Genomic DNA, 24,715 nt, shown 5'->3' with positions numbered 1-24,715 from the left:
ATGGAGTTAACGACAGGGAACCTTAGGCTCTGCAGACTCCCAGGGAAATCTCCAAGTGGGCCTGGATATATACTTTTTGTCTGCAGAAAGCAGGAGGGGAAGGGAAAAAGGCTGCTGATAGGTCTCTGATATGGTTCTCTCCCACCCAAGTAAACCCAGACACATAAGTAGAAAGTGGGCTACACCACCAGTGCTTCATCTGGAGGCTCACTGAAGATTGCTGGATTGCTTGATTGGGCGGATTGGCTAACCACTCTAGTATGGTGACGAAATGTCTGAAAACAAACCTTCCAGCTCAGCGAGCAAGCCTACATCCAGAACCTCAACCTGAGCTACAAGTCTTCTCAAAACTCACTAACATTTTCTCCCTGCACTATAAAGTGTTAGATGTTATCTGCAAACTTACTAACTGCACCTCTTATGCTCACATCCAAAGCATTTATATAAATGACGAAAAGTAGAGGACCCAGCACCGATCCTTGTGGCACTCCACTGGTCACAGGCCTCCAGTCTGAAAAACAACCCTCCACCACCACCCTCTGTCCTCTACCTTTGAGCCAGTTCTGTATCCAAATGGCTAGTTCTCCCTGTGTGTCATGAGCTCTAACCTTGCTAACTAGTCTCCCATGGGGAACCTTGTCTAAAGGGTTCAGAAAAGATTTGCAAAGATCTTTTTTAGATTAGATTCCCTACAGTGTGGAAACAGGCCCTTCGGCCCAACAAGTCCACACTGACCCTTCAAAGAGTAACCCAACCCCCTCTGACTAATACCTAACACTGTGGACAATTTAGCATGGCCAGTCCACCTGACCTGCACATCTTTGGAGTGTGGGAGGAAACCGGAGCACCCGGAGGAAACCCACGCAGACACGGGGAGAATGTGCAAACTCCACACAGTCAGTCGCCCGAGGCTGGAATCAATCTGGGGTCCATGGTGCTGTGAGGCAGCAGTGCTAACCAGAGTTGGAGGATTTGGGCTATTGGGAGAGTTTGAATACGCCAGGGCTGTTTTCCCTGGAGTGTCGGAGGCTGAGGGGTGACCTTATAGAGGTTTATAATATCATGAGGGGCATGGATAGGATAAATAGACAAAGTATTTTCCCTGGGGTGGGGGAGTCCTGAACTAGAGGGAATAGGTTTAGGGTGAGAGGGGAAACATATAAAAGGGACCTAAGGGGCAACTTTTTCACACAGAGGGTGGTACGTGTGTGGAATGAGCTGCCAGAGGAAGTGGTGGAGGCTGGTACAATTACAACATTTAAAAGGAATCTGGATGGGGATATGAATAGGAAGGGTTTGGGGGGATATGGGCCGGGTGCTGGCAGGTGGGACTAGATTGGGTTGGGATATCTGGTTGGCATGGACGGGTTGGACCGAAGGGTCTGTGTCCGTGCTGTACATCTCTATGACTCTATAACTCTAAGTCACATGACACCAGGTTATAGTCTGCTAGGTGAACCTGATGAAGGGGCAGCGCTCTGAAAGCTTGTGATTTGAAATTAACCTGTTGGACTATAACCTGGTGTCATGTGACTTCTGACTTTGTCCCCAACCCAGTCCAACACCAGCACCTCCACATGGTGGCTGCTATAAACCGTTGTGATTGTGTGAAATTTGGTACTCTTGTACCCGTCCTGATCAGAGGAACGCCAAGGTGATCAGCAACCGGCCTCTCTCTTTCAGTGAGATTGAAGACATTCACACAGGATGACCTGACTAGAAGGTGTATGCCCCTTCCCCCTCACTGTGGTTCCACCTCAACCCTCCACAGATACAGCAAAAGGAGTCGACCGCTGGGTCTCTCTAATCCTGGACACAGAGGGACCGTCCAATGGTGAGAGGATGGCTACATCAGGCCTGTCCTGATTGGGGTTTAGGAGAATGAGAGGTGACCTTATTGAGGTGCACAAGATTCTGAGGGGGTTTGAGACGGGGAGATGTGGAGAGGGTGTTTCCCCTCGTGTGGGAGACTCTAGGCCCAGAGAGGCACCATCTCAGAGTAAGGGGTCATCCATTGAAGACAGAGATGGGGAGGAATACCTTCTCTCTGAGGGGAGGGAATCTGTGGAGTTCTGTCGAGGCTGGGGCATCAGGATATTCAAGGCTGAGAGAGAACTTTTCTTTTTCTGTTCAGAATGGTGGCACAGTGGCTCAGTGGTTAGCACTGCTGCCTCACAGCGGCAGGGTTCCAGGTTTGATTCCAGTCTCGGGCGACTGTCTGTGTGGAGTTTGTACATTCTCCTCATGTCCAAGTGGGCCAAAGGGCCTGTTTCCACACTGTAGGTTAGGGTGGATTGGCTGTGTTAAAGTGTCCCATAGTGTGCAGGTCAGGGTGGATTCACCATGGGAAATTGACCACAGTGTTCAGGGGTGTGTAGGTGTGTGTGGATTGAAGGGCTTTTGTCTGAAATGTCGATTCTTCTGCTTCTCAGATGCTGCCTGACCTGCTGTGCTTTTCCAGCACCACACTCTCGACTCATGCTAAATTGCCAATAGTATCCAGGGATGTGTAGGTTAGGTGCATTAGTCAGGGGTTAATGTAGAGTAATAGGGGAATGATTCTCTTCGGAGGGTTGGTGTGGACTAGTTAGGCCGAAGGGCCTGTTTCCACACTGTAGGGAATCTATAAATGAGAGAGAGAGAGATTTTTAATCAGGAAGAGGAATCAAGGGAAAAGGCAGGAAGATGGCATTGAAGGTTCTCAGATCAGCCATAATCCCATGGAGCACACTTGATGGGCTGAATGGCCTTAATCTGATCCTATCCCCTCTGGCTTTACAGACAACAAATGGGAGCAAGTGTCCCATCCTGAGAAGGAGTTTTCTTTTTAAATAAAGAAAATTAAGAGAAAGTTAAGGATAAATGAAGATTTTTTTGAAGTGATGGGCAGGATAATTAAGGGTGAGATAAAGATGACGATGTGGTGTTCGTGATACATTTGACTCAGTGATAATGTCACTCGGTGGTAGTCCAGAAGGTCCGGCTAATGATCTAAGGCCTGTTGCTGACAGTGAAATTTGAATTCAACAATCTGAAAGGAAATAGATAGCTAATGGTGACCATGCCCCTCGTGACAACTACAGTCAGACAGTCACAGAGTCATCCAGCACAGAAACAGACCCTTCGGTCCATCCTGTCCATGCCGACCAGATATCCCAACCCAATCTAGTCCCACCTACCAGCACCCGACCCATATCCCCCCCAAACCCTTCCTATTCATATACCCATCCAAATGCCTATTAAATGTTGCAATTGTACCAGCCTCCACCACATCCTCTGGCAGCTCATTCCATACACGTACCACCCTCTGTGTGAAAAAGTTACCCCTTAGCTCTCTTTTATATCGTTCCCCTCTCACCCTAAACCTATGCCCCTCTAGTTCTGGACTCCCACACCCCAGGGAAAAGACTTTGTCTATTTACCCTATCCATGCCCCTCATGATTTTGTAAACCTTTGTAAGATCACCCCTCAGCCTCCGACGCTCCAGGGAAAACAGCCCCAGCCTATTCAGCCTCTCCCTGTAGCTCAAACCCTCCAACCCTGGCAACATCCTTGTAAATCTTTTCTGAACCCTTTCAAATTTCGCAACATCTTTCCGATAGGAAGGAGACCAGAATTGCATGCAGTATTCCAACAGTGGGCCTGACCAATGTCCTGTACAGCCGCAGAGTGACCTCCCAACTCCTGTACTCAATACTCTGACCAAGAAAGGAAAACATACCAAACGCCGCCTTCACTATTTTATCTAAAGCTAGTGTGTTTCCAATTAAACCTGTTGGACTCTAACCTGGTGTTGTGTGATTTTTAACTTTGTACAGCTCAGTCCAACACCGGCATCTCCAAATCATCCCAGAGACTCCAATTTCAAGGAGCTATGAACCTGCACTCCAAGGTCTCTTTGTTCAGCAACACTCCCCAGGACCTTACCATTCAGTGTATAAGTCCTGCCCTGATTTGCCCTTCCAAAATGCAGCACCTCACATTTATCTAGTTGACTGAAATAAAAACCATTTGGTTCATTAAAATCTTTTTGAAATCTACCATTCTGAGCCAGTCTGGCCTAGATGTGACTCCAGGCCCCTGTTTCGACATAAATGCCCTCTATAGTGGGTGAGTAAGTCAAGGATGGATACTGTCTATTAGCCCAGCCAACAGCAGTTCATCCGATGAAAGAATTTTTGCAAAAAAAAGATCATAGTGGTTAGAAACGGGAGAAAGAAAGGAATGAAATCAGATAGATTTAAGAGAGAAGGAGAGTACTGGGTTGGAAGAGAGATTTAAAAAGATGTGGAAATGGAAGAAATGAAGTGAAAAACACAGGGGGATTCAGAGATGACATTGCATGGACAACAGTGAGATAATTCAGTGTCCCCTTCAACATCCAGTGTCACAATTTAAGCTGGGCTTGAAAGAGTCATAAATGTAATCATGGTGTTTATTTAAGCATTTGGATCACACCCAGCATATACAAACTGCCTTATTATTGAGGGAGGATGCACATGTGGGAAACTCCAGCAGTTTCTCTGTAGCTGTATTCCTGTCACACCAGAGATTACCGGCTGCCTCAAACTCACACCGAGAGTTTCTGTCTGTCTCTCTCTCTGCAGCCTCCAAACCAGGTAAAGTGATTCTCAGTGAACCTTTCACTCTCTCTTGGGATAGTGTCCTGTAGTTTAAACAGATGGCGCAATCCTCTGTACTTAGCTAAGCTGTATAGAGTTTGCTGGATTAACTCGTATTGAGTCCGTTTTCCTGGTGTTCAGCTCGTGAACAGAATTACAAAGTATTTTCTTTTGATTATTAGATAATTAGATTTGGGAAAGTTCATTGCGATGTGTAAAAACACAATGCAGCAATAAAAACCACTTGTTGGAATATTGCGTTCAATTCTGCTCTTGCTACTGTAGGAGAGATGTTGTGAAACTTGAAAGGTTTCAGAAAGGATTTACAAGGTTTTTGCTGGGGTTGGAGGGTTTGGGTTACACCGAGAGGCTGAGTAGGCTGGGGCTATTTCCCCTGGAGTACTGGAGGCTGAGGGGTGACCTTATCGAGATTTATAAAACCATGAGGGGCTTCAATAGGATAAACAGACAAGGTCTTTTCCCTGGGGTGGGGAGAGTCCAGGACTAGAGGGCGTAGGTTAGGGTGAGAGGGGAGAGATTTAAAAGGGACCTAAGGGGCAACTTTTTCACACAGAGGGTGGTGCGTGTGTGGAATGAGCTGCCAGAGGAAGTGGTGGACGCTGGTACAATTACAGCATTTAAAAGGCATCTGGATGGGTATATGAGTAGGAAGGGTTTGGAGGGATATGGGCCGGGTGCTGGATTAGATTAGGATATCTGGTTGGCTTGGACGAGTTGGACTGAAAGATGTATTTCCGTGTTGTGCATCTCTATGGCTTTACATGTCACTGATATGATTATAGTTTTATTTCGGCTATAAGCACTTTCTGAATGTATTAAGCCCCCTTTCTGCGTGAGGTGATATACTTGCTTGATGATCCCTGCTTTCCTCCTCTGCATTTCAATTTAAAGCATTGAGTTTTCCTATCCGTCAGGAACAGCCTGTTTTCGCTTCCCGCGGTCACTCAGTGGTCAGAGCCTGTCACAGTCTGCACAGCTCTCCCCAGCTGGAGCAGGATCTCAGTGTGGGAATGCACTGCTCTCTGTGTGAGATTAGCCCTGCACTGTGGTATGGTCCTGTCAATCTCACTTATACACAATATCTGGTGCCAGAATAAGAGACTAGAGACTAGAAAGTTAGAGATATCCAGCACAGTGTCCGGGCTGAACTCACCACTCTCTGTAACCGTCTCCGATCTTGAATGGTTCCGTTGCCATACAGGTAGTGATACATCCAGACAGAATGCTCTCGATGGCGCACCTATAAAAGTTGGTAAGGGTATTCGCCATCATGCCAAATTTCTTCAGCTGCCTGAGGAAAAAGAGATATTGTTGGGCCTTTGTAACCAGTGCGTCCACATGAAAAGTCCAAGAAAGCTTGTTGTTGATGACCACTCCCAGGAGCTTGACACTCTCCACTCGTTCCACCTCTGTGCTGTTAATGTGTAGGGGGGACATGAGTAACATCGCGCCGAAAGTTAATAATGAATTCCTTGGCTTTGCCAGCAATGAGAGCTAGGTTGTTCTCAGTGCATCATTTTTACATGGTGATGTGAAGGTAGGAGAGTTTATGAGAGAGTGTGAGTGTGAGTATGAGAGTGGGTGGGTGTGAGTGTGAGAGTCGGTGAGTGTGAGTGTGTGAGAGTGTGTGGGTGTGAGTGTGAGAGAGGGTGAGTATGTGAGTGTGAGAGTGTGTGGGTATGAGTGTGAGAGAGGGTGAGTATGTGAGTGTGAGAGTGTGTGAGTGCGCGAGTGTGAGAGAGGGTGAGTATGTGAGTGTGAGAGTGTGTGAGTGCGCGAGTGTGAGAGAGGGTGAGTATGTGAGTGTGAGAGTGTGTGAGTGCGCGAGTGTGAGAGAGGGTGAGTATGTGAGTGTGAGAGTGTAAGGATGTGAATGTGGGAGTGTGAGTGTGAGAGAGTGTAGGTGTGTGAGTGTGACCATGAGAGTGTGTGGGTTTGAGTGTGAGAGTGGGTGAGTGTGAGTGTGAGAGTTTGTGGGTGTGAGTGTGAGAGTTTTCAAGTGTGAGTGTGAGAGTGTGTGGGTGTGCGAGTGTGAGTGTGGGGATATGAATGTGGGTGTGTGAGTGTGAGACAGTGTGGGTGTGTGAGTATGAGAGAGTGTGGGTGTGAGTGTGAGAGTGTGTGGGTGTGAGAGTTGGTGGGTGTGCGAGTGTGAGAGTGTGGGGATATGAATGTGGGTGTGTGAGTATGAAAGTGCGTGGGTGTGAGTGTGAGAGTGGGTGAGTGTAAGAGTATGTGGGTGTGAGAATGTGTGGGTGTGTGAGTGTGAGTTATGAGAGTATGTGAGAGTGTGTGAGTGTGACTGTGTGCACACTAGCTCAGTCCCAGTGTGAATGTGCCTGGGTTGTGTTCCTGTGAGGGTCACCAATGTCAGTGCTGTGGACCCAGTCAGAGTGAAGCAGTTCAAGGAGATTGTGGGGAGGGAGAGGGAGGGATTGAGAGAAGCTGAGAAAACGTTCAAACAAACAGGTCTGAATCCTGATTTCCCATTCAGCCAAAACACGGGATGCTACCGTCAGCTGAATGAAAGTGAAAGTATCTCTGAGATTAAAACTACAGATGACACTAGCTTTTACCAGTTACTTCCTGCTTCTCTGCCAGGTAGGTCTGTGGAGTCTACTTTCTGTAAGATATCAGCAATATCTAAATATAATTCTCTCAGTAAATATCATCCCCATGGGCTGGGTTTATACTGAGCCCAGGGACACTGACGGAGTTAGCCATCAAAATCTTATTCCTCTTCCACGTTACACCTCTCTTTCTACCTCTCTCTGCCACACTCTTGTCGATCTAACTTCCAGTCTCTCTGACTCTACCCTCTGTATCTTTCCAATTCTCGTTGTTTCCCTTTCTTCCTCCCTCTCTCATTCACTCTTTCTCTTTCTCGTTTTGCCTCTCTCTCACTCGCTCCTTCTCATTCGCTCACTCACTCGCACTCTCTCTTTCTTGTTCAGCCTCTCTCTCTCTCTCACACTCTCTGTTTCTCGTTTTGCCTCTCACTCACTCACTCGCACTCTCTCTTTCTTGTTCAGCCTCACACTCACTCACTCACACTCTTTCTCATTCTCTCACTCACTCAATCTCTCTCTTTCCTGTTGTGCCTCTTTCTCTCACTCTCTCTCTCTTTCCCGTTGCTTGACCCTGTATTCTCTCGTTGTCAATCTATTTCTTTCTTGCCGTCTGACTCTCTCCCCCACTCCCCACCCCCTTGTTTCATTCTGACAGGAGTGCACAGTCCCTTTAAACACAGCCACTTCCCACAGTGGGAGCTGTGGAGCGGGAAGGGGGTCAAAGTCTGGATCCAAGAGCTGAGTAAACCCAGATCTGTAGCACGGTGCTTAATGATTAAAAGTGTCCTGTAAGGGATTGAGAGGGGAGTGGGTTTGTATTGATTTGGAACACTGACCGTTTGTCTGATGATTTGAGTCATGATGAAGCGTGTTTTCTGGAGAGCAGGCAAGGTTGAGAAGGGAAACTGATAAAGAGTTTCACCAAATTAAGAGGGATGTAGGTAAGGAAAATCACGATGATCCTTTCTCCTCCTCTTGGGAAATAAGGCAGGGCAGGTGACTGAAGTGTTAGTGGGGGAGCACTTTGGGACCAGTGGTCATAGTTTTAAATGCATTCACGTAGACATGGACACTGCTAACTAGAGTCAAGATTAGTGTGGTGCTGGAAAAGCACAGCAGGTCAGGCAGCATCCGAGGAGCAGGAGAATCGACATTTCCATCAGGAAGGGCTCCTGATTCTCCTGCTCCTCGGATGCTGCCTGACCTGCTGTGCTTTTCCAGCACCGCTCTAATCTAGATCCTGATCTCCAGCATCTGCAGTCCTCACTTTTGCCTACATTGCTAACTAGATTAGCATTTAATGCTGAGGGCAGTTAAGAGTCAGCCCCAGTGCTGTGGGTCTGGAGTCACGTATAGGCCCAGACCAGGTAAGGGCAGATTCCTTCTCTGAAGGATGTTAGTGAATCGGATGGGTTTTTCCCAACAATGGATTCGTCATTATTAATTCCAGGTTTATATTAAACTTGAATCCCACCATCTGCAGTGGCAGGATTTGGACCTGGAGTCCCCAGAGCATTATCTGGGTCACTGGATTAACAGTACATAGATAGTATCACTAGCCTATCACCTTCCCTAGTAGCCATAGAAACAGATAGGCTGTGTATAAATTAATTGGAGTAAAGCCAATTTTGGCAGTGTAAGACAGGAACTTTTAAGAGCTGGTTGGAGTAGACTGTTCACGGGGTGATGGGGTAACTGACAAGTGAGAGGCTTTCAAAATGTGACTTAACAACAATTCAGAGACAATATGTTTCTGTCAGAGTGAAGGGTAGGCCTGGTAAGGGGGGGTGGGGAGTAATGGATGAATGTAGATATTGAAACTCTGGTCAAGAATAAGAAGGAGGTATATGTTAGACACAGATGACTGAGATCAGTTCATAGAGTCAGAAAGATGTACAGCACAGAAACACTCCCTTTGGTCCAACCCGTCCATGCCGACCAGATATCCCAACCCAATCTAGTCCCACCTGCCAGCACCCGGCCCATATCCCTCCAAACCCTTCCTATTCATATACCCATCCAGATGCCTTTTAAATGCTATAATTGTACCAGCCTCCACCACTTCCTCTGGCAGCTCATTCCATACACGTACCACCCTCTGTGTGAAAAAGTTGCCCCTTAGGTCTCTTTTAAATCTTCCCCCCCGCCCCTCACCCTAAACCTATGCCCTCTAGTTTTGGATTCCCCCACCCCAGGGAAAAGACTTTGTTTAAGCTATCAGTGAATCTCTTGAAGAATTTACGGGGTGTAGAGGCATTCTGATGAGGGAAACCAGGTGGGCAAAAAGGGGATAGGAGATAGCCTTGGCAGGTAAGATGAAGGATAATCCAAAATAGATTCTACATTAAGAACAAAACAGTAACTCAGGAGGAAATACAGCCCCTTAGAGATCAACAAGGTCACCTATGAGTGGAACCACAGGAGATGGGAGAGATACTAAACATATAGTTTTGTCAGTTTTTACTGTAGGGAAAGAAGTAGAGGCTAGGGAACTTGGGGGAATAAATATTGATGTTTTGAAAATAGTTCACATTACAGAAGAGGAAGTGCTGGAGGTCTTAAAAAAAAACATAAAGGTGGATAAATTTCTGGGAACCAATCAACTGTATCCCAGGATGTTTTTGGAAGGTGCGGAGATATGTGTATCATCTACAGCCATGAGTGAAGTACCAGAGGACTGGGGGGAGCTAATGTGGTGTCTTTATTGAAGAAAGGCTGTCAGGGGAAACCTGGGAACGATAGACCTGTGAGTTTAAGTCAGTGGTGATCAGTGTTGGAGGGGATTCTGTGGGACAGGATTTATATGCATTTGGAGAGGCAAGGACTGATTCAGCGTGGCTTTGTGCGTGGTGTCTCACGAACTTGATTGAGTTTTTTGAGGTTGGAAGTAGATGAGGTAGGTGAGGGCAGAGCGGTCGACGTTAGGTGAGGGCAGAGTGGACTTTAGTAAAGCCTTTGACCAGGTTTAACACGGTAGACTGATTAGTAAAGTTAGATCTCATGGGATTCAGAGAGACCTTGCCAACTGGGGAGGGTTGGAGTGGATTGGATTGGTGGCCAAAAGGTGGTGGGGATATCCCTGAAAGAGCGGGAAAGAGGCACGAACCCTCAAGACATTTGAGGCGCATTGAGATGAGCACTCAAAAGACCAGGGCACACAGGACTCCGGCTCAATAATAGGGTTAGAATAGAGTGAAGCTTGATGACTAGCATGGCCATGATGGGCCGAAGGGCCTCCTGCTGTGCCGAGCCCGATTCTGTGACTGCGAGGGGCGACAGAGGAAAGATCGATGATAGCTGAAGCCATGGGCACAGTGTCCCTTTAAGAAGTCAATACCCCTTCAGTGTGACAATTCACGTCTGTGCCCCATCGAATATTTAATAAGACAGTTCACCTTGAAATAAGATGGTGTCACGTTAACTGGTTGGCACTGGGTTGTGAGACTTGGCAGCCAACGACTAAAAGCAATGTGAACACATCAGCGATCAGAGATCAGGCCGAGATACAACACTGAGAAATCACGTGGGGCACGGGGACTTTAAGTAAAGCTTTTGTTAGTCAGGGCTAACACTGGACTGACGTTACAGGCAGGAAAGCTACTGAAGAGACGTTCATTCGGGAAACACAGGGGCCAGGCAGGATTTGAAACGTCGAAGGGTATGCAACAACACTGTGCATTTATGTAGCACCTACGCGGCAGGGAAGGGAGTGTTGTAGGTTGGAGAGAGTGCAGAGAGTAGGGGGGGTTGGGTGTAGGAGGAGGGGGCAGTGAGTGGGGGGGTGGGGGAGGAGGCTGCAGAGAGTGGGGAGGTGGGGTGTAGAGGGCAGAGAGTGGGGGTGTGGGGATGGAGGGGGCAGAGAGTGGGGCGGTGGGGAAGAGGGGGGCAGAGAGTGGGTGTGGGGGAGGAGGGGGCAGAGAGGGGGTGTGGGGGAGGAGGGTGCAGAGAGTGGGGATGTGGGGGAGGAGGGGGCAGAGAGTGGGGGGGTGGGGGAGAGGGGGGCAGAGAGTGGGGAGGTGGGGTGTAGAGGGCAGAGAGTGGGGGTGTGGGGATGGAGGGGGCAGAGAGTGGGGCGGTGGGGGAGAAGGGGGCAGAGAGTGGGGGGTTGGGGGAGAGGGGGGCAGAAAGTCGGGGGGTGGGTGTAGGGGGCAGAGAGTGGGGGTGTGGGGGAGGAGGGGACAGAGAGTGGGGGGGTGGGTTAAGAGGGGTCAGAGAGTGGGGGTGTGTAGGAGGAGGGGGCAGAGAGTGGGGTGTGTGTGGGAGGAGGGGGCAGAGAGTGGAGGGGAGATAAGCGACACCCAAAAAAATATTTCCGTGCAAGGATTTGAAGTAGAAAATAAAACGTTATTGATTTCGGAGTCACAGCAAGGGGGGGAGGCAGAGGGGGGGGGGGGAACGAACCCATCCCGAGATCAGAGAGGTACAGCAGGAGGCCATTTGGCCCATCATTTCCATACCGACTCTCTTCAGGGCATTCCATCCTCTGATAACCGGTGAGGGTCACCAATTCTGAATATTTATGGTCCCAGAAGTCTCCCCTTCTTTACTCAACTCTTCCCCCATTTGGTCACATTAGAATTAATTTCAAAAGGAGCTTTTCCCTTATGTTGCTGTGTCTGTGCAGCTTAAAAGGTTTTCTGCTTTAAATTTAATAATTTACAATAACGATCGAGCGAGCTTATGAGCGTGAGGAAAGGTGCTAACACAGAGATCAGGAATGAGAGGAACGTTTGAAAAGTAAGATACAATGTACTAATCAGTCATAGAGATGTACAGCACGGAAACAGACCCTTCGGTCCAACCCCTCCATGCCGACCAGATATCCCAACCCAATCTCGTCCCACCTGCCAGCACCTGGCCCATATCCCACTCTGGCTTATCTGGGCCGTAGAGATCATGGAACATTCTGGTCATTAAGGGGAGTGATTCTGGTCATGTTACCTTTGATGTTTGGTGATTGTTGGTTTCTGTCGTTAGCTGAAAGACGTGTTCAGTTTCCCTCGACAGTGGCTTTGCTGATGACATATTTTCATAACGTTTTTTATACGGCACGGAACGAGGCCGTTTGGCCCATCAAATCCTCACCAGTTACCAAACATCCATCTGTTCTCACCCCCTTTTCCAGCACTGGACTCGGAGCCTTTGTATGCTGTGGCATTTGGTTGGTACTGCTGCCTCTCAACGCCAGGTTCGATTCCACCCTCGGGCACCTGCCTGTGTAGAGTTTGCACATTCTCCCCGTGTCTGTGTGGGTTTGCTCCAGTTTCCTCCCATAGTCCAACGGTGTAGATTGGCCATGGGAAATGCTGTGTTATGGGGATGGGTGGGATGCTGTTTGGAGGGTCAGCGTGGAGTCAATGGGCCGAATGACCTGCTTCCACACTGTAGGGATTCTTCTGTAAACTATTTCCAGTGCTCACCCAAATAATCTCTTCAATGTCTTGAGGGTTCCTCCCTCTAACCATTTCAGGCAGTGAGTTCCAGAAACACTCTGGCTGGAGACTGTGCTCCCTGGGTAGTTGACTGCTCTAACTAAAGGAGGGAACGTTTCTCTCTGTCTATGCTCCTCAAAACTTTATACACCTCAGTCAGATCCCACCCACACCCGCTCCAGCCTCCCCTGCTCTCAACCCCAGACACTCTACTCTGTTTTCTATCTAAGTAGCTGCACCCCGGGCAACAGCCTGTAAGCTAATATTTAGTATTAGAGAGATTTGTTTTTAATTTAGTGCACACAGTGGGTGTCCAGTGGAAGTTCTTAGCTCTCTGGCCTTCACTGTGCTGCTCCGTCAAGAACATGGAAACCAGGGATTTCAGGTTTTGTTTTAAGATCCTTTCCAGGAAAAGAAGTACACAAACATGGTTTTTTTTTGCACAGAAGTGTCTCTGTTCAACTGCCTGTAACATGAGACATAGAGTCATAGAGATGTCCAGCACAGAAACAGACCCTTCGATCCATCCCGTCCATGCCGACCAGATATCTCAACCCAATCTAGTCCCACCTGCCAGCACCCGGCCCATGTCCCTCTAATCCTTCCTATTCATATACCCATCCAAATGCCTTTTAAATATTGTAATTGTACCAGCCTCCACCACATCCTCTGGCAGCTCATTCCATACACGCACCACCCTCTGTGTGAAAAAGTTGCCCCTTAGGTCTCTTTTATATCGTTCCCCTCTCACCCTAAACCTATGCCCTCTAGTTCTGGACTCCCCCACCCCAGGGAAAAGACTTTGTCTATTTATCCTATCCATGCCCCTAATTTTGTAAACCTCTATAAGGTCACCCCTCAGCCTCCGACGCTCCAGGGAAAACAGCCCCAGCCTATTCAACCTCTCTCTGTAGCTCAAATCCTCCAACCCTGGCAACATCCTTGTCAATCTTTTCTGAACCCTTTCAAGTATCACAACATCCTTCCTGTTGCATGGAGAATAGAATTGAACACAATATTCTAAAAGTGGCACTACCCACAGGAGATCACATCTCAGTTTTTAAAAACTTCAATCAAGTGTCAGTGTTGAAGATCAGTTCTGACACCCCTCAGGTGTGACATAGAATCCCTACAGTGTGGAAACATATTCTTCGGCCTAACAAGTCCACAACGGCCCTCCAAAGAGTAACTCATCCAGACCCATTCCCCAAACCTATTAATCTACACTTACCCCTGACTAACCGACCTATACATCTATGGGGCAATTTAGCACGGCCAATCCACCCTAACCTGCACATCCCTGGACACTACGGGGCAATTTAGCACGGCCAATCCACCCTAACCTGCACATCCCTGGGCACTGTGGGACAATTTAGCATGGCCAATCCACCCTAACCTGCACATCCCTGGACACTATGGGGCAATTTAGCACGGTCAATCCACCCTAACCTGCACATCCCTGGGCACTGTGGGACAATTATCATGGCCAATCCACCCTAACCTGCACATCCCTGGATACTATGGGACAATTTAGCACGGCCAATCCCACCCTAACCTGCACATCCCTGGACACTACGGGACAATTTAGCACGGCCAATCCACCCTAACCTGCACATCCCTGGGCACTACGGGGCAATTTAGCACGGCCAATCCACCCTAACCTGCACATCCCTAGGCACTATGGGGCAACTTATCATGGCCAATCCACCCTAACCTAAACAGGTTTGGACTGTGGGAAGGAACTGGAGCACCCAGAGGAAACCCACGCAGTCACGGGGAGAATGTGTAAACTCCACACGGAGTCACCCAAGGCTGGAATTGAACCCAGGCCCCTGGCGCTGGGATGCAGCAGTGCTGACCACTGAGCTACCATGCCACCCCTAAAATTTCCATGATTCCTCAGCCGCAGAATTTACAACCTCAGCCTACTGTCTGGTTTGGTATTTAAAAATATTTAAAAGCTCAATATTTTGGTAAGCAATTCAGGGAGACAACCTCTTTAATGACATGAGAGTCACTCTCGCTGATGGTCTTGAGATAAATTGCAGGTCCTTTCAGATTAGAATTGAGTATGAGCCATGAATTTTATTTTCCACTTTCATGTTGATATCAGGTTGATTTCCACATGAATTGCAATGCAGATTATTTTTGATCAGATAAGTATTAGTGATAGAGGAAAAGGAATAAACAAGAACAAGGTGAATTCCAGTGTGAGGTGCGACAAGACTGGACTGGATCTGCCCGGATCTTCACGTTGCTGTCAGAAACCTGATTCAATACCTGTACAAGGTCACCTCAAGGTTATTGCAACTAGCTGTGATTGAGGCAAAATGCTTTTTCTTTTCCAAAAGCGTTCTCCGACACATTCCCTTCCGGGCATCTGCTATAAAGCAAAGGTTGAGCCACGCTCCGAGAACTGAAACCGAAACACCCAAAGAGGAGCACCTTACCCTACAAACCAGTGTGACCTGCCTTTCAGTAACTTCTGTTGGTTAAAGAAAATAACCCACGACACTCACTTTAACATCAACAAGTATTTATCTAACTCTAACAGAGAACAAATTAACTAAGCTATCAACAAACCGAATAAATCCCTTCTAATGACCAACTAATCCCAAATGAAGCAAGATTCTAATGGTATGCTGTTCCAATAAACACAAGTCCCATTCGTATAACAAAAAATGTAGGATTTAGTCTCTCAAAATTACAATCGGGTTACATGTCGAGAGAGAGAGAGAGAGAGAGAGAATGATTGACTCTCACCGTCATCTACGTTTCAAAGAAAGCATCATCTAAAAAGTAATGGTTCCAACGATGGAAAAAGGTGTTCCTGACAGAAGACTCGATGGAAAAAGGCACAGAACATTCCGGAAGACGTGTAACCCGATTGTAATTTTGAGAGACTAAATCCTACATTTTTTGTTATACGAATGGGACTTGTGTTTATTGGAACAGCATACCATTAGAATCTTGCTTCATTTGGGATTAGTTGGTCATTAGAAGGGATTTATTCGGTTTGTTGATAGCTTAGTTAATTTGTTCTCTGTTAGAGTTAGATAAATACTTGTTGATGTTAAAGTGATTGTCGTGGGTTATTTTCTCGAGAGAGAGAGAGAGAGAGAGAGAGAGACAGAGCTGAGGGCTGTTAGCTCCGGCGAATGGCAGCTTGCCTTGGCGTCTTTGTCCAGCTGCCCCCTTCTTTTATACCCGTGATGACATCTCAATGTTTCTTGCAATAGGATCAGTCCTATGTTGGCAAAACCATCAGGTCAGAGTATTGAGTACAGGAGTTGGGAGGTCATGTTGCAGCTGTACAGGACATTGGTTAGGCCACTGTTGGAATACTGCGTGCAATTCTGGTCTCCTTCCTATCGGAAAGATGTTGTGAAACTTGAAAGGGTTCAGAAAAGATTTACGAGAATGTTGCCGGGGTTGGAGGGTTTGAGCGAGAGGGAGAGTTTGAATACAGTCGGGCTGTTTTCCCTGGAGCGTTGGAGGCTGAGGGGTGACCTTATAGAGGTTTACAAAATCATGAGGGACATGGATAGGATAAATAGACACGGTCTTTTCCCTGGGGTCAGGGAGTCCAGAACTAGAGGGCATAGGTTTAGGGTGAGAGGGGAAAGATATAAAAGAGACCTAAGGGGCAACTTTTTCACACAGAGGGTGGTGCGTGTATGGAATGAGCTGCCAGAGGAAGTGGTGGAGGCTGGTACAATTACAACATTTAAAAGGCATTTCGACAAATACAATAGCACCTCGACTTACGAACTTAATACGTTCCAGGACCCGGTTCGCGAACTGAATCAATTTTTCCCGTTGTTCGGATAGCGTAAGAATGCTTGGACGGCTGTTCACGGCACACGCGCCAAAGACGAACTGAATGAGATCACATGGGGCCCGAGAGCTTTTGCGTTCAACAAGCGCGTAGCAAAGCAGAACAACGAAACCACATGGTCGCACACGGGCTTTTTGTGTTCGTACCTTTGTTCGTACCTTGAATTTCGTACGTACGTTGAAGCAAAATTTTACGTACAATCCTGTTCGTAAACTGATTTGTTCGTGAACGGGGTCGTTCATACGTCGAGGGGCTACTGTGCATGGATAGGAAAGAATATGAGCCAACTGCAGGGAAATGGGGTTAGCGTGGACGGACATGTTGGTCAGCGTGGACCGGTTTGGGCTGAAGGGCCTGTGTCTGTGCCGTAGGACTCTACTGGAACATACTGTGATATGAACAAGACCCCGATTGACGTACAGTATTGCAGAGTCAGGACATTGCACAGCTTCCCCGAGCTGAGGGACATGAGCTGGTTTGGCCTCAGTGTGGTGCCAACGCAGAGGTGAATAGGAACAGGGTTAGGCCATTCAGCCCCTTGACCCTGCCCCACCATTCAATAGGATCATGGCTGATCTGATATTCCTCATGTCCATTTTCATAAATCATAGAATCCCTACAGTGTGGAAACAGGCCATTTGGCCCAACAAGTCCACACTGACCCTCTGAAGAGTAACCCATCCAAACCCATTCCCAATTACTCTACATTTATGCCTGACTAATGCACCTAACCTCCACTTTCCTGAACAGTATGGGGTAATTTCCTATTGCCAATCCACCCTAACCTGCACATCCCTGGGCACTGTGGGACAATTTAGCATGACCAATCCGCCATAACCTGCACATCTTTGGACTGTGGGAGGAAACCGGAGCACCCGGAGGAAACCCACGCAGACACGGGGAGAATGTGCAAACTCCACACAGTCAGTCGCCTGAGGCTGGAATCGAACCCGGGTCCCTGGCAGCAGTGCTAACCACTGAGCCACCGTGCTAACTCTTTCCCCGTAACCCTTGATTCCCCGACTGATCAAGAATCTCTCTCAGCCTTAAATACACACCAGGACTCTGTTACCACAGCTCCCTGGAGGAAGGAGTTCAAAAGACTCATAGCCCTCTGAGGGAAGAAATTCCTCCTTGTCTCAGTTGTCCATTGACTCCCCTTCATTCTGAGACTATTCTGGGACAGTGCCAGAGAGCACACCTAAATAAAGCAGCGTTGGGCCAATGGGTTCTTGCTGAGTGAAGGGGGTGAAAGGTCAAAGGGGGGGGTTGGAGACAAGGCCACATTCAGACTAACCATGATCCTGTTAAATGATGGATTGGACTGGATGGGCCAAGTGGCCTGATCCTCCTCTTAATCCCTGTATTTGGAATTCTGCCACTGGCAATCCATCTCCCTGTTCACTCGATTCAGACCCGTATTGACTTGCAACACCTCGATAGCATCACTGGATGTGTGCAAAGCCCTGGCCGTACTCTGTCTGGATGACTCCTCGGGCTCTTGTAGTGCCTGTATCGCTGAAACAATGCAGGCATGACAGAGCCGAGAGATTTACAACAGCCACAGCAAAACGTTCCGTCCAGGAAGACCTGATCAGGCTGGGAATCTTTTCGCTGCAATGCTAAGGGCTCCGGAATGATCTGATAGAATTCCTTAAAATTCTGAGAGATCTTTGATACGGTAGATTTGAAGAATTTCGCAACTTGACCTGACGGTCAAATAAACATCGAGACAGAGGAAATAGAAGCAGGAGGAGGCCATTCAGCCCTTCGAGCTTACTCCACCATTCAATATAATCATCGCTGATCATCCAACTCAGTTCCCTCTTCCTGCTTACCCTACACCCCATTCCCTTTAGCCCTGAGAACTGTACCTCACTTCTGTTGGAAAATATCCAATGTTTTGACCTCAACTGCTTTCTGTGGCAGAGAATTGTTGCTGGCTCAGTGGCTCAGTGGTTAGCACTGCTGCCTCACAGTGTTAGGGACCCAGGTTCAATTCCTGCCTTGGGTGGCTGTCTGTGTGGAGTTTGCACATCCTCCCCCGTGTCTGCATGGGTTTCCTCTGGGTGCTCTGGTTTCCTCCCACAATCCAAAGATGTGCAGGTTCGGGTGGATCAGCTATTGGGGAATACAGGGATAGGGCGGGACACTCTTTGGCGGTTCAGGGTGGAATCAATGGGCCGAACGGCTTGTTTCCATCCCGTAGGGATTCTGTGAATGCAGCAGGCTCCCTTCTGCTGTCTGGGTGAAGATAGAATCCCTACAGTGTGGAAACAGGCCATTCGGCCCAACAAGTCCACACTGACCCTCCGAAGAGTAACCCACCCAGACCCATTCTCCTACCCTACATTTATCCCTGACACCCTGGGCAGCATTGTGGCTCAGTGGTTAGCACTGCTGCCTCACAGCGCCAGGTACCCAGGTTCGATTCCACCCTCGGACGACTGTCTGTGTGGAGTTTGCACGTTCTCCCCGTGTCTGTGTGGGGTTCCCCCCACAGTCCAAAGGTGTTGCAGGTCAGGTGAATTGGCCGTGCTAAACTGCCTATAGCGTTAGGTGCTTTAGCAAATGTAAGGTAGGGGAATGGGTCATAGTGGGTTACTCTTCAGAGGGTCAGTGTGGACTTGTTGGGCCGAAGGGCCTGTTTCCACACACTGTAGGTAATCTAATGTGCCTAACCTACCCATTCCTGACATTTCTCGCCACCTGGGTCCACAATGACTTGCCCCAAATCATTAAAATGAGAACTTGTTTCCGAATGTTTTTACAGAACGAAGCCTTGTTTCGAAAGAGACACACGTGGCGTGTTCAGCAGTTAATAATCGGGGTTAGTAGCTGTGTCTCAGCTGATGCACAGGCACCGCCTGGTTTGTCCAGTTCCCTCCTGAGAGACTGTGACCCCTCTCCTGACGAGGGAGTGCGGCACTGTTGGACATACAGCCACGATGTTGAGATGTTTAACAGAGTGAGTGCCCGTCCACCCGCTGTTTTGAGAGAGAACAAGCAGGCTCTCTCCTTTATTTACAAATCACATCAAACCAAACGACCTGCTCATTTTTCTCTTGCTGTTTCTGGTGGGTGCAAATGGGCTGCCGCATTTCCTATCTGCCGAGATCATTTCATTCTTGTGATTTGAAAAGACTGGCACAGATTTAAAAAGAAGTGCTATCAAAATGTAACTCTTCCTTTTTGAACAGCCACAGTTTTAGTTCTGTCATAGAGATGTACAGCACAGAAACGGACCCTTCGGTCCATCCTGTCCATGCTGACCAGATATCCCAACCCAATCTAGTCCCATTTGCCAGCACTTGGCCCATATCCCTCTAAACTCTTCCTATTCATATAACCGTCCATGTGCCTTTTAAATGCTATAATTGTACCAGCCTCCACCACATCCTCTGGCAGCTCATTCCATACACTTACCACCCTCTGGGTGAAAAAGTTGCCCCTTAGGTCCTTTTGAAATCTTTCCCCTCTCACCTTAAACCTATACCCTTTAGTTCTGGACTCCCCTACACCAGGGAAAAGACTTTGCCTATTTATCCTATCCATGCCCCTCATGATTTTATAAACCTCTATAAGGTCACCCCTCAGCCTCCGACGCTCCAGGGAAAACAGCCCCAGCCTGTTCAGCCTCTCCCCGTAGCTCAGATCCTCCAACCCTGGCAACATCCTTGTAAGTCTTGTTTGCATGAAGCTCATAACTCAGTGAAAGGTTGAACGTCGGGGATTTGTCAGGACTTGTAAAGACTGAGGCACAGTAACTGTTTGACATTTATTGTGTGTTGCCTTGGATCATAGCCACATGAGCCGTCAAACCCTGGCAGTTTCTTCACAATCTGACCGATCTCTGGATCACAGATTGTGTGAAATCTCTCACACATCCACAAGTCCAAACCTTCCATGGATTCTTCCGTGATCCGGAGCTCAGAATGTACACCCACACAGTCACTGAGATTTACAGCACAGAAGAATGTCCCTAGGTCCATTAAATCTACACCAATGAAATGCTCTCCTCCCACAGTCCAACCATGTGCAGGTTAGGGTGGATTGGCCGTGCTAAATTGTCCCATAGTGCCCAGGGATGTGCAGGTTAGGGTGGATTGGCCGTGCTAAATTGTCCCATAGTGTCCAGGGGTGTGCAGGTTAGGGTGGATTGGCCATACTGAATTGTCCCATAGTGCCCAGGGATGTACAAGTTAGGGTGGATTGGCCGTGCTAAATTGTCCCATAGTGCCCAGGGATGTACAGGTTAGGGTGGATTGGCCGTGCTAAATTGTCCCATAGTGCCCAGGGATGTACAGGTTAGGGTGGATTGGCCGTGCTAAATTGTCCCATAGTGCCCAGTGATGTGCAGGTTAGGGTGGATTGGCCGTGCTAAATTGTCCCATAGTGTCCAGGGGTGTGCAGGTTAGGGTGGATTGGCCATACTGAATTGTCCCATAGTGCCCAGGGATGTACAAGTTAGGGTGGATTGGCCGTGCTAAATTGTCCCAGTGTCCAGGGATGTGCAGGTTAGGGTGGATTGGCCGTGCTAAATTGTTGAGGTAAAAACAATGACTGCAGATGCTGGAAAGCAAATTCTGGATTAGTGGTGCTGGAAGAGCACAGCAGTCCAGGCAGCATCCAACAAGCAGCGAAATCAACGTTTTGGGCAAAAGCCCTTCATCAGGAATAAAGGCAGTGAGCCTGAAGCGTGGAGAGATAAGCTAGAGGAGGGTGGGGGTGGGGAGAAAGTAGCATAGAGTACAATGGGTGAGTGGGGGAGGGGATGAAGGTGATAGGTCAGGGAGGATGGTGGAGTGGATAGGTGGAAAAGGAGATAGGCAGGTAGGACAAGTCCGGACAAGTCAAGGGGACAGTTACTGAGCTGGAAGTTTAGAACTAGGGTGAGGTGGGGGAAGGGGAAATGAGGAAACTGTTGAAGTCCACATTGATGCCCTGGGGTTGAAGTGTTCCGAGGTGGAAGATGAGGCGTTCTTCCTCCAGGCGTCTGGTGGTGAGGGAGCGGCGGTGAAGGAGGCCCAGGACCTCCATGTCCTCGGCAGAGTGGGAGGGGGAGTTGAAATGTTGGGCCACGGGGCGGTGTGGTTGATTGGTGCGGGTGTCCCGGAGATGTTCCCTAAAGCGCTCTGCTAGGAGGGGGTCCAGTCTCCCCAATGTAGAGGAGACCACATCGGGAGCAACGGATACAATAAATGATATTAGTGGATGTGCAAGTAAAACTTTGATGGATGTGGAAGGCTCCTTTAAGGCCTTGGATAGAGGTGAGGGCGGAGGTGTGGGCGCAGATTTTACAGTTCCTGCGGTGGCAGGGGAAAGTGCCAGGATGGGAGGGTGGGTTGTAGGGGGGGGCGTGGACATGACCAGGTAGTCACGGAGGGAATGGTCTTTGTGGAAGGCGGAAAGGGGTGGGGAGGGAAATATATTCCTGGTGGTGGGGTCTGTTTGGAGGTGGCAGAAATGTTGCCGGATGATTTGGTTTATGCGATGGTTGGTAGGGTGTAAGGTGAGCACCAGGGGCGTTCTGTCCTTGTTACGGTTGGAGGGGTGGGGTCTGAGGGCGGAGGTGCGGGATGTGGACGAGATGCGTTGGAGGGCATCTTTAACCACGTGGGAAGGGAAATTGCGGTCTCTAAAGAAGGAGGCCATCGGGTGTGTTCTGTGGTGGAACTGGTCCTCCTGGGAGCAGATACGGTGGAGACGGAGGAATTGAGAATACGGGATGGCATTTTTCCAAGAGGTAGGGTGGGAAGAGGTGTAATCCAGGTAGCTGTGGGAGTTGGTGGGTTTGTAAAAAATGTCAGTGTCAAGTCGGTCGTCACTAATGGAGATGGAGAGGTCCAGGAAGGGGAAGGTGGTGTCAGAGATGGTCCAGGTAAATTTAAGGTCAGGGTGGAATGTGTTGGTGAAGTTGATGAATTGCTGAACCTCCTCACGGGAGCACGAGGTGGCGCCAATGCAGTCATCAATGTAGCGGAGGAAGAGGTGGGGAGTGGGGCCGGTGTAATTACGGAAGATCAACTGTTCTACATAGCCAACAAAGAGACAGGCATAGCTGGGGCCCATACGTGTGCCCATGGCTACATCTTTGGTCTGGAGGAAGTGGGAGGATTCAAAGGAGAAATTGTTAAGGGTGAGGACCAGTTCGGCCAAACGAATGAGAGTGTCGGTGGAAGGGTACTGTTGGGGACGTCTGGAGAGGAAAAAATGGAGGACTTGGAGGCCCTGGTCATGGCGGATGGAGGTGTAGAGGGATTGGATATCCATGGTGAAGATGAGGCGTTGGGGGCCGGGGAAACGGAAGTCTTGGAGGAGGTGGAGGGCGTGGGTGGTGTCTCGAACGTATGTGGGGAGTTCCTGGACTAGGTTAGATTAGGTTAGGATATCTGGTCAGCATGAATGAGTTGGACTAAAGGGTCTGTTTCCCATCTGTGACTGTATTCCCATCCCATTATCTAGCACTTGGCTGATAGCCTTTTCTATTGCAAGTGCACATCTAAATACTTGTTCAATGTGTTGAAAGAGAGCAAAAACATGTTAATGGAGGCTTCTCTCTCTTTCTCTCTCTCTCTCTCTCTCTGTCCAGGGAGGGCCGATCCAGCCATCCAATGCCAATCATGAAGAGCATCGTATCCAGGCTCAGCCCCACCCAACCACAGGCAGGGCCTGTAAAACTGCTGGAGGAAAGGTTGCTGGGCAAGAGCATGCCAGCTGAGAATAACCCTTTCAAGACGGCAGACACAATCGATCAGACAAACCCTTTTGCTGAAGACTTAAACCCGTTCCATGAGGGGGAGGGGGAGGAAGGGGCAGAGGGCATCCAGCTGCTCAACACAAGCCTGCCATCAGGTGAAGCGACCACGCCCAAGAAAAATGGCGCCGATAAGCACCCTGCCTTGGGGGCATCGCTGAAGAGGGCCTTCAGGATGAGCAAGAAACCAGGCCGAGGCCCCACCGAGGACCAGGGTGAAGAGAAGAAGCCGTTCTTCAAATTCCCGTCGCCTCTCTCCGATCCAGAGACGCCTTGGAAAGGCCCGGAGAAGAAGGGGGTCCGCCGGCGTTCGGAGGAGCTGAGCTCGCCGGTGAAGCTCGGAGACGGGATGGAGAAGGAGAGCCCGGCCGAGCTGTCGCCCAGGAAGGTGATGTCCTTCCTCAAACGGACCAAGGCGAAGGCAGAGTCGCCAACAGAGAGAGTGGAGCCCGGGGGCGGGGCGGACAGAAAGACAGAGACGCTGCCTGAAGTCAGGGAACCCCTCTCAGGTAGGATTGTCCCTTCCACGGGAAACCCTTCACCCGGCTCCCATTCATGGCGTAGGCCTACTGTGGGTGGGGGGGTGGTGAACAACTGCCTTCTCCTGCTCCCTGATGGTGGGGAGGAGGCAATGGCCTAGCGGCATTATTGCTGGAGTGTTAAACCAGAGATGAAAAACGTGGTGCTGGAAAAACACAGCAGGCCAGGCAGCGTCCGAGGAGCAGGACAATCGACATTTCGGGCATAAGCACTTCTTCAGGAATCCTGTTAAACCAGAGACACAGGTAACATTCTGAGGATCCAGGTTCAAATCCTGCCAAGGCAGATGTTGGGATTTGAATTTCATATTTTAAAAAAAAACCTCTGGAATTAAGAGTCTAATGATGACCATGTTGGGAAAATCCCATCTGGTTCACTCATGCCCTTTAGGGAAGGAAACTGCCTTCCTTACCTGGTCTGGCCTACATGTGACTCCAGACCCATAGCGATGGGGTCGTAACTGCCCTCTAGGCAATTAGGGAATGGGCAATAAATGCTGACCCAGTCAGAGACACTCTCATCCCGTGAATGAATGTAAAGAAACAGCAACCCTTTGTTGGACTGGCAGATGGGTAACGTCCAAACCTCAGGGTTATCTGTTCGAGGCAGTCACTGAGAAACCTCTTCACACAGAGAAGGTGGCAATATCAAATGCATCGCCTCCAAATGGGGCAAATGCCAAAGGGTGAGGAACCTCTGGCACAGGGTCCACTCAGCAACAGGAAGGGCACGGCCTACGTTTCTCAAAATGGAACTGTGCAGAAATCTAGCAAACAGCAGTAGGCCATTCAGCCCCTCGAGCTTACTTCCCCATTCAATGGCTGATCATCCAACTCACTCTCCTGTTCCCACTTTATCCCAAAGAACCATTTCAGTGACACATGATCCAAAATCCTGGAATTCTCTCCCTAAGGCATTGTGGGTCAACCCACAG

General features: G+C 48.9%; 1 protein-coding gene across 4 annotated transcripts in view; it reads left to right on the top strand.

Moving 5' to 3' along the window:
- The first annotated feature begins 4,524 nt into the window (after positions 1-4,524).
- Positions 4,525-24,715, top strand: part of LOC140454560 (exocyst complex component 3-like protein 2) — a 63,563-nt gene continuing 43,372 nt past the window's right edge. The window contains exons 1-2 of one of the 4 annotated variants that reach the window (XM_072549397.1): positions 4,525-4,620; positions 23,077-23,750. In XM_072549397.1, the coding sequence (XP_072405498.1) occupies positions 23,099-23,750 (652 nt within the window). In that variant the 5' untranslated portion in view covers positions 4,525-4,620; positions 23,077-23,098. Of the gene's footprint in view, positions 4,621-7,209; positions 7,246-8,064; positions 8,156-10,778; positions 10,873-23,076; positions 23,751-24,715 lie in introns of those variants that run through there. The other 3 variants (XM_072549400.1, XM_072549399.1, XM_072549398.1) reach the window with 3 other exon arrangements.

The sequence above is a fragment of the Chiloscyllium punctatum genome, chromosome 29 (genome assembly GCF_047496795.1).
Source record: "Chiloscyllium punctatum isolate Juve2018m chromosome 29, sChiPun1.3, whole genome shotgun sequence".
NCBI classification, from domain to species: Eukaryota; Metazoa; Chordata; class Chondrichthyes; order Orectolobiformes; family Hemiscylliidae; genus Chiloscyllium; species Chiloscyllium punctatum.
The sequence above is the reverse complement of the archived record's forward strand: the minus strand, read 5'-3'. Positions and strand labels throughout refer to the sequence as shown.